The following is a 10,925-nucleotide window of genomic DNA, read 5'->3' as shown; positions in this document are numbered from 1 at the left end:
TAATAGTCAGTTAGAGAGGTTGTTAGAATGAGCTGAGGAGTTAGCTAATCTGTTAAGGAAGGTTGTTATCTGCTTCTATAAAAATGTACATTTAACACTGTATTGAATAGCTTAACAAGAATAATTTCAGATCGAAAACACATTTTATTTCCTTAATTTACCTAAATTTCTTCACTCCAACACCAGAGAACCTTAACAAAAAGAAGTATTATAACACTAACGATAATGCCATACTCTTAATCGATACTTACACCACACACAACCAACACCAGCACAAAGAAGAACACTAGCCACCGAAATTGGGATGGTAAAAAGGTAAAGGGTAAGAAAAAAGAGCAAACTCGAAAAAAAGAAAAGAAAGAAATCTCAAAATTTTCGGCAACAAGTTAACGTGAAAACAAAAAATGAGAAGGGTAGAGGGATTTTTGGGGATATTCCAAAATATTTTTTTTAAATAACATATAATATTATTTATATAAATCCTATCAAATTTCTTAGAAAATGACACAGACAGAGGTAAAGCAAAATTATATGCACAAAATTTAAACACGAGACCTCTAAATAAATTGAAATTTTACCACTGAACCAATAAACTATTTCTTGCCAATAAATACCCAGAATTTAAAGATAAGCCAACTACAAAAATAATAAAAATTCAAAAAAAAGGATTTAAATAGAAAACTTTAAGCACACATAATTAACACTTAGCCACCACAACAAATTAATCACTTTAACACAACTTCCACAACACTTGTTTAAAAACAAGGCGTGATTACTCTTCCAATTTTTCTGATATGTCATGTCATGTGGCGGCTTGTAGTTTGGTTTGCAGGCAAAGGACCATCATTAGTCTCTGTTCTTCCCCTTATCCTATCCTGTCACCTGTTGCTTCAGTACTTTGGGAACCAAGGAATTTATTGTTTTAATCATTAAGTTCTTTATATATTTTCATTTTATTTTTTTATTGTTGGTTATGAAGTAATTGAGGGAGAATTTTCTCAGTAGGATGTCTATTTTGGATGTATTAACAATTATATTTTTTTATAAGTATCAATTTAATCCAATATTATTAGACAACGTTTAACATTTTCCTACAAATTTTTACATCAATAACCCTATTGACCCACTTGAGCTAGTGAGAGAAAAGGCAAGGATATGAGTATGAATATGATCATGGTTATGCATAAGGGCCCCCATCATCATCACCTCTGGATCTGAAACTTCTTTTTGTTGTGAAGATTTTAAATTTTCATGGCACCCCATGTTGGGTTTTTAACATAGAACAAAACAAGGTTCTTCTCCATCAAAATCTCCTTTCAAGTTTTCATCCATGTCTGTTGAAACTTGTTCCATAACTGGTAAGGCATCTCTTTTTTCTCTTTCTTACATTAAGTATGTTCTATATAAAGAAATGTTTTGTTTTGAACTGAGTTTCAATTAATGTTTGTTTGTTTTGTTGCAGAATCAGCATCTCAGAAGCTATAATGGAACAAATGAAAAGCATAAATCATTAAAGGGAAATTACATGGATGATAAATCAACTGGTTTTTGCTATTCAACCATGCCAACCCATCTCGTGAATCAGATCCAAAGCTTTGAATCCAACCCGGAGATGTTTAACTTAACAACAGGCATGGAGATGATAGGATTCTTCAATAAAAATGGAAGCAACACCACCACCACAGGTACTCCTTCTTGTTCCAAGGCTGTTAATGAGTCAACGACCGAGTTCTATCAACATGCCGAGTTCACAACTGGGTTAGAAGTTGGAACTGAGTCATCAGGTCCTTGGCAAGATGATTCTTCTTTCAGGTGTGTTTTCCCTTGCGAAGGAAACGAGAGACCAAGTCAAGGTCTTTCACTCTCTCTTTCATCAAGTAATCCCACTACCATTGGGGTACAATCTTTTGAGCTGAAGCAAGTTGGTCATGGCTATGATAATCAACATGATGATATGAGGTTCATTGGTTCTTCATCAAGTTCTAGAGAGGGTTTCTTTGCAAAGCCTGCAAATCATCATCATCATCAAGGGGAGTTCCAATTGAGGAATTCAAAGTACTTGGGACCAACTCAAGAGCTTTTGAATGAGTTTTGTAGCCTTGCGATGAAACAAATGGATTCATCGAAACAAAAGCAATCGATCCATAAGGGTAATAAACAATGGGATGATGAGAATGGAGGTAGCTCTTCAATGAAACAACCCCTTCATTCCCTAGATTTCATGGAGTTGCAGAAAAGAAAAACCAAGCTGCTTTCAATGCTAGAAGAGGTATGTTTGTATGTATGATGATAAAAATACCTTGGAAGCTGTGTAGTAGTTTTCATATTGCAATTTGTCTTTCTTTACTCAAAAATTGAATAAATTAATTCATATATATCAAATTAAATAGTGACATGTGATACATCACGAGAACTTTATGTTAATGTATATGATTAGTTTATAATAGTAGAAATAAATAAAATTTTTGATGAAATGATTAATTTTATTTGATTTAACATATATGAATCAATTAATTTATATTTTTATTAAAATGCAATCTGAATTTTAATATAAAACTTCAACTTTGATAGTATTTTGATAGTACTATGTGTGATGTATGTATGTATGAAAGCTTTTTGTGGTAGATTGAAATGGGGTTTAAAAATATTCTTTTCTTGAACTAATTTAGCGACTTAGGGGGCCGCCCAATAAATGCAAATTTATTGTTTTTCTTTTCATGCATCTTTAGTTGGATAGAAGATACAAGCACTATTGTGATCAAATGAAAGCCGTGGTATTGTCCTTCGAAGCAGTGGCCGGCATCGGCGCGGCATCGGTGTATTCGGCTTTAGCATCGAAAGCGATGTCAAGGCATTTTAGAAGCTTAAGAGATGGCATCGTTGGCCAAATTCAAGCTACTAGGAAAGCCATGGGAGAAAAAGACCCAGTTGCACCAGGGACAACCAAAGGTGAAACACCAAGGCTAAGGATACTCGACCAAGCTTTGAGGCAACAAAGGTCTTATCATCAAATGAACATGATGGAATCACATCCATGGAGACCCCAAAGAGGCTTGCCCGAAAGATCAGTCTCGGTTCTTCGAGCTTGGTTATTTGAGCATTTTCTACACCCGTAAATCTCTTTCTCTTTACTAGTTTTAAAGCATTTTGTGGTTAATCTTTGTTGGTTTCTTGTCATCACCATTCAGATTCCACATTTTTTAAATGTTTTGACATCTTATTTCAACCATTTAGCTTCTCTCTGTTATTTTTTTTTATGTGGATTTGGACCATTTGGTTTCCATTGATATATATATATATATATGTATATATATAACTAGGACCCATCTTTTCCCTCACTTACAAGTAACCAAAAGTACTACCATGGCTGAAAAGTTTCAATACTTTTGCAGGTATCCAAGCGATGTTGATAAACATATCTTAGCCCGGCAAACCGGTCTCTCAAGAAGCCAGGCATGTCCACATCACTTAATATTATTATATAGGTTAAATTTTGCCATTAGTCCTATCCTTTAATTTGATCATTTTTTAGTCTATGTACTTTTTAAATTTTAAAGTTTCAATCCTTACCAAACGATAATTGCTAAATTCCTTAAATTTTATTATTTTCAAAATCCAACGTGGTAAACATATTATCATATGTGTAATGCTATGTCGGGTTTTATTTTTAGATTAAAATTTCAATTTTCAAAAATATAGGGTTTAGAATGATCTAATTGAAGAATATAGACTAAATCTAACTCTATGTATAGTACAAGACTAGTAATTGAATTTAACTAAACGGATTTAACTGCTATTATTTGGGTCGAATTAAAATTTCAAATTTTAAAATTTCAAAATTTGAAAAGTACAGGATTAAAATTGACCAATCCAAAAGTACATGGATTATAATTGATCAAATTAAAATATACAGACTATATTCACATCTTTCACAAAGTACAGGGTCTAATAGTAAAATTTAACCAATAATATTTTATCAATCTATTATAAGTCCCCTGAATTGATTTATATTATCAATGGAGCATATCTTGTTGGGATCTTTTAAGTTATTATAATCATACCAAAATACTATATACTAAAATATATTTGATCATATTATATATATGATGCCTTTTGTTTTTACTTGTAGGTATCCAATTGGTTCATTAATGCAAGAGTGAGACTATGGAAACCAATGGTAGAAGAAATGTATTTGGAAGAAACAAAGGAACATGAAAACAACAACATGGCCTCACCAAATGGAGCCACTAATACTAATCAAAATGATCAAAAACCAACCCCGGACCAGCTTGTTCGAGTTGACTCAGAATGTCTATCTTCCATTGTCACAAACCTAGATAAAAACGATCCAAAAAGTGCCAAAACCATTGAAACCCGTCACAGCTTGCATCACCATCACCATCATCATCAACAACAAAGCTTTGCAACTTATGGTGCCATGGAATTGGACTTCTCTTCCTACAATCATCATCAAGCAGCAGCATCTAACGGTGGAGGTGTGTCATTGACGTTAGGGTTACAACAACATGGTGGGAATAATGGGGTGAGCTTAGCATTCTCCCCAACTTCACAAAGTTCATTGTTTTACCCTAGATCGGACCAAATTGAAGATTGTCAACCGGTTCAGTACTCACTTTTAGATGGTGAAGGACAGCATTTGCCTTATAGGAGCTTGATGGGTGCTCAATTGCTACATGATTTGGCTGGTTAGCAATAATAAAAAAAATGGGTTTTATTCATATTGTTGATGGGATTTATAGATAAATAGATTAGGTAGCATCATACATACATGCTTACGTACATAAATACATACATGCATGCATACATACATATATATATATGTATTGGAAGAACATGTTTATACAGATGTATACGTTTGGTTAGGCCTCACATTGAAAGCTAAGTGATTGGAATGTTTGTGGATGTTGTTTCGGTTGAACTTTCAGAATATATTTGGGGCTTATCTAGATTATTTTATTATATATTTATTTATTTTTACCATAATTTGTTTGGGGGGTCGTTAGTTTTGGAAATTAAGGCAATTCCACCATAAGAATATTATGGGGATATAGTGATGGTTTTTATATTGTTGTGGTCCCTCATGAAGATGATATTTCATGTCCACAAGAATTTCCAGCATTTTTTCATATATGATTTTCTGAAAATTTGAGTATGTTGTATGATGCTGCTTTATGCCTTCAATAACTCCCTTTGTCAGATGTAGTGTGAACTCTGAAACATGCTATTAGGGTTTTTTCTTTTCTTTCCATTATTTAAGGTACAAGTCTTAAAAATAACAATAAAAATCGAAGTCGAGTTGGGTCGAGTTGGGATAAGCCTTTATAGTATTATTATTATCATTATTATTTTTACAAAATTCGGATTCGAAATCTTACTTAAAGAGTATTAAAATTCTTTTTACCCTTCTTGTCACTCGACTGAATAAGTAGTGATAATCCAAGTTGATTTATAATCTTAATATATGTAACTTGTTGATCATTTTCATATTTCTAACTTATTTGTTCCATAAGTTAAAAAATATTTTAGAGGGACTAGAGATGAATCATAAATGTTTTGAAGGGTCTAAGTACAAATTTACAATCATACTAACTTGTAATTTTTAAAATTTTAAAAAGACTATAAAATAATTTTAGCATTTGGGGAGGGCCAAAGCCACGCCCTTTATCAAGTCTCGACTTATGAAAAATGTGTTAGTTTAATGTTGATAATAATGGAATGTATTAGCAAAAAGGTAATTTTAGGAGTGGTGTATCATTCATAGCTAAATACCTAAAAATAGTTTTAAAGAAAGGAAGAAGTACACCCCTCAATGCTTTGCATTCAGAATGGGCAAAATGTAAAGCATGGGAGATTAACCTAACAACTTACTACATGCATGACGTAAAGGCTCATTTAATTTGCTTCAAATCAAAGTGATGGGGAAAAATGACTCAAGCACTACTAGTTTTAAACCATATGATATTTTATTTAATTAAAATTAATATAGAATATAAATTTATAATTTAAGGGTTAGTATTTGGTACATTGGTAGTGTACTTTTTTTTATTTTACAAACACGGGTGTATCTAGGGGGCTTGTAGGGGCTCGACTCCCCTAAAATAGAAAATTTTCTATTTCGGCCCTTAAATTAAAGTTTTAAATTAGTAGGCCTCCTGAAAATAATAAAAATTTGATTTAATTCTTTAAAAAATATAAAGATATAGGCTATTAAAATGGTGAAATTGCATATTTATTATCGTAAAAATTACAATTTAATGTTAGCCCCTCTCAAAACAATTTCTGGCTTCGCCCCTGTCTATAAATAGTCTTTAAAAATTTACATGGGTATATATTTTTAAAATATTTAATTATATCTCTATACGACACTCATCAACCCCTTGATACCCTGTTAAAAGTCTTTAGCATTATGATGAAAAAAAAGTTCACACCAGAACATAAAATAATAATAAAATACTATATTAATAAAAATATTACAAATTATATAAATGTGTAAAGAATTAAAAGCATCATTCAAAAGTGAAAAGTCTAAGTTTATTTATAGAACAAAATTATGGTGAGAAACATATTATATAAAACACGTGGTGGAAATGAACAGATACAAAATGCAAAAGAAAATTGAAAATGTAAAATTTGTGAGAACTATGATATTTATATTAAGAGTAATGCAAATAAATGATAACATTTATTGGAAAGGTAAATAATATTTTGAATTAAACTAAGATTTTCAAATAGGAAGACCTCTTTGGAGTGATTTTTATTTTTAAATTAAACAATAATTTCAAAAATTAAAAAGATTTTTTTATCATCTTTTTACCTTTTATATTTAAAAATGGGAGAAATTCACTTTCATAGTTATAAAACTAAAGTGATTTTACACATTTTCGTGATTTTTATATTAATAATATTTTAACAATTCAACCATTAAATTTATCAATATATTTGCACTTGTCATACATATGAAATTTTGAATTGATCCGATATCTCTATCATATCTATCTAAAATATTGTCTATATCAATGTATATTTAACGGTTGAAAGTTTTTTTACATAAAATAAATAGTTAGAAACTTTTAATTTGTGTCAAACTTAGACATATATGATCTACAAGTATGGAGCATGAAATATGATTATTGGGTTGTTAAAACATTAATTGTTAGGACTAAGGTTGTCCAAGACTAATTACTCGACTCTTGTTTGAACACAACGTGTTTAAATAATTGTTTACGCACTTGTTCATATAAGACCTTTGGGACTAAGTTGGAGATCGACATGTGTTATCACGTAAAACTTATCCTTATCCTTTAAGTTATTTATTTGGTGATTTATTTGTTAATAATTAGCATGTATTTGGGGATAATTTTTGGAGGCTTTTTAAATTATTTTCAAAGTCTTTTTTATCAATATTTAAAAAAAAAACAATAATATTCAACAACTTTTAATAGAATTCACTTTGGTTTTGATTAACTTTAAATTTACATTCCATAAACTGTCCAAAAACCTTAATTAGGGTCGATTTTTGATTTTTTGATTTTTCTTGCTCAACTCTATGTGCAACGCACGTGACTTGGGAACTAGTATAGCCAAAAAAGAAAGTATTTTGGAACAGGGATGACAATTTAAATTGCGGATTTGGATAGTAAAAATAATATTTGCTACAGATACAAATTTAGCCCATTGGATATCTGTAATTCAAATCCATTATTTGAATCTACCTTCGATATTCGAATAACGGATGCGAGTATCCGACTCCAAAATTTGCCTCTTGATAAGGTTACAAAATGTCTACTATTTTGCTTCTAGCATGACTCAAACCCTAGCCTTTTACAAGAGAAAGCTAGTTTAACCAAAACTAGTGTTTAACTTTGATTATAATATACACAATCGACTAAATAATGTATAAAAAATAATATAAATATTTTTTAAAATACAATAATAATTAATAATAAATATAATAATTTTAAATATGCTTTAGTAAACATATTTTTGTATTATATTTAATATAAAATAATTTTAATAAATTTTATACTTGAATATAAATATATTTTAAAATAAATAAATATAGATGTTCAAACTCTGTCATCCTCTTCCTCTTACCCAATATTCTAATGATAAAATATATAAATAATGTTTATTTATAAATTATCTATATATAGTAATTGATGGAAAATATTTGGTACATTGTCGCTTAAATTTTAAATTTCACAAGTAAAATAAGGGTATAATAAAATATTTAAAAAATAAAAAAAAAGACAGGTGATAATTTTTAAAATTACAAATATAGTATGAGTCTACCAAATTACTAACCCTTAATTTATTATTGTTATTATTATGAAGAATATAATTTTTTATTTAATAGTGAGATTGCCTATTACCAGTTAACCTCTATAAACCCAGTGCTTTGAGATTGGATCCATAAAAGAGATCGGCCCTTCAAGGAATAACAAGCACCAAAGAGAAGCCCACGTCAATCTAATTGGCTTGCAACATTTTCCACGTTAAGACATTAAAAATTTATGTTTTGAGATATTCTCTGATGGTCTTGCTTCTGTTTTCTGTGTTTTTTTCAAGAGTGCAAATTTTGTCATCTCGTATATGCATGTTTAGTATTGCATTGTCAAGTCATTGATTTTTATCCTCGTTTTCTTTCTGTTTTAGAGTATGGAGTAGGAGTTACAGAGTCTTTCATTGAAGAGAAGGTGGAGGTAGAGTTGATGGTTAACTCGGAAGAGATTCACAAGGAGGAAATTGATTATGATCTGTGTTTGGTGGAGAAATTTCTTGGGGAGTGAGTCAATAATTTTGCAGGTATGGAAGAACACTCCTCTCCCTTTGGCGTCCAGTACAAGGGGTGAGCATTAAAGCAATCGATGATGGAAGCCTTTATCTGTTTCAGTTTTTCATATAGTTGACCTCAAGAAAATGGTCTCAGGAGGACCGTGGTCTTTTAACAACTGTTTGTTGTTAATTCATCCTTTGTCTAAAGGAGAGAATCCCGAAGATGTAATTTTTTTTGTATGCAAATTTCTGGGTCCAGGACTATGATTTACTGCCCAGGTTTGCTTCAGAAAGCCTTCATAATGTCATTGGGAAATTTATTGATTATGATAATGAGTAAGAAGAGGAATTTTATTACTAGGCCAAGCGGACATGGGCCAAGATTCTATTACGAGACCAACTCATCTTGATGCTCACGAGACTGTTACAGATGCGAGACAAGTGAGGCTTAGGGAGAATGAAATTATGGAGGTTGATGAATCAAGGAAAAGGCCCTGTGATGTGGTTTCCCAGGATTTTTATTCTTCCAACAGATTTCGTAGAAACGGAGATATGTCTTTATCTTCTACTACTATTGATTATTCACTTGGTTTATCGGTCGGCCTTATGGATGGGACTCATCGGGGACAATGAATTGTGTAGCTTGGAATTGTTGGGGTTTGGGCAAGCCTAGTGCAATTTTGTCCTTAAATGACCTTGTATTTTCTAATTAGCCCAAGTTTGTTTTTCTTATGGAAATGTTGGTTCATTCGACTATAATAGAGGAGCTACGGGTTAGTCTTCGGTTTCATAATTGTTTCTGTGTGGATAAAATTGATCGTAGCAAGGGTTTGGTGATACGAACCCGCCCAAGGACTCAATCGAAGCCAATCGAGATCCATTCGAGCTCCCTAGTGGACCAATCACTCGAGCTGAGCCGAGCGATTCAAAGAGGCAATTTCAGCTTTGGTTGATCGAGTTTGGAAGGAAACCACTAATGGATTCGTCAATCAAGTGTTGGACAATCCAACGAGGGATTTTTACAATCTATCTGAAGCTAAATTCGACTTAGCTAGCTAACTCAGCTGCTAAGATTTAAACATTTTAAATATTTAGTTTGTTTAATTAAGTTTTAGTTTTCTACAGCTTTCATTACATGCCTGATGATTTTTGATGATGATTTTTGATGATTGAATCTATTACTCTTGTCATTGTTTTTCGGCCTTTATTATGTCCTAGCATGCTACATATTTAATTCATGTCTTTTCTATTAAGTGTGTTTAGTTTCGGACAGACTTAATGTATGCTAGTAAGTTAAATTCTTAAATGTGTCCTAGTCTAATACATAATTATTTGTGTGTTTAATTGGTCTTGTTAATACTTTAACTAGGTGATTAATTTGTCTTAGCAGGTAATTAAACATGCGAATGGACTTTCATGCATATGAAGCTGGACATACATGCACCATGCCGATTCATTGAAAGCTCATTAATGTGGAGCATGTACTCGATTGTGCATGAATGTTGGAAGCTGTTTTTCAGCTTGACATTCATGTATCTTCCAGATTCAATGAAGCTACTTTAATAAAGAACATGCACTCGATTGTGCATGAATTTTGGGAGTTGTTTTTTAGCTAGACATTAATGTATCTTCCAGATTCAACGAAGCTACTTTAAAGAAGAACATGCACCCGATTGTGCATGTATTTTGAGAGATGGTTGGTACATTTATTCAGCTGATTATTCACGAATCAACAGCCAACAATTGTGAGCTGATCAGCTAACACTTCAAGAGACCATTCTGTGCTAGATGTTCACACTTCAAGTCTCTTCATACCCAAGTGTTCACACCCAAAGGCCATTTGGCTGCCATCAAATACACTCACTAGCTGACTCTTCATTTGGTGCACTTTCAAACATTTACTCCAGCCATAAACTTCATTCACCGAACAAAGCTTCATCCAGCTCACTCATTAAAGCTATGAACCAAGACTGTTCGGCACCTCAATTGATTGAGTTCATTGGATTGTTTCAGCTGGATATTAAGTTAACTTAGCTTAATTCCTTTGTCTTTAATTTATGTCTATTCGGCTGGATATCCATCAGCCTATAAATAGTTCCTTTGTAAACCTTTTGAAAGTTACTTACTTG

General features: G+C 31.9%; 1 protein-coding gene across 1 annotated transcript; it reads left to right on the top strand.

The window, feature by feature from the left end:
* The first annotated feature begins 1,037 nt into the window (after window positions 1-1,037).
* Window positions 1,038-4,967, top strand: LOC105789101 (homeobox protein BEL1 homolog). Its single transcript, XM_012616330.2, has 5 exons — window positions 1,038-1,358; window positions 1,463-2,269; window positions 2,730-3,112; window positions 3,393-3,453; window positions 4,130-4,967. The coding sequence occupies exons 2-5, from the start codon at window positions 1,526-1,528 to the stop codon at window positions 4,709-4,711; spliced, it is 1,770 nt and encodes a 589-aa protein (XP_012471784.1). The 5' UTR covers window positions 1,038-1,358; window positions 1,463-1,525; the 3' UTR covers window positions 4,712-4,967.
* Window positions 4,968-10,925: the final 5,958 nt, after the last annotated feature.

Source organism: Gossypium raimondii, chromosome 2 (assembly GCF_025698545.1).
Source record: "Gossypium raimondii isolate GPD5lz chromosome 2, ASM2569854v1, whole genome shotgun sequence".
Classification (NCBI taxonomy): Eukaryota; Viridiplantae; Streptophyta; class Magnoliopsida; order Malvales; family Malvaceae; genus Gossypium; species Gossypium raimondii.
Note: the sequence above shows the minus strand (reverse complement) of the source record. Positions and strands in the feature narration are given on the sequence as shown.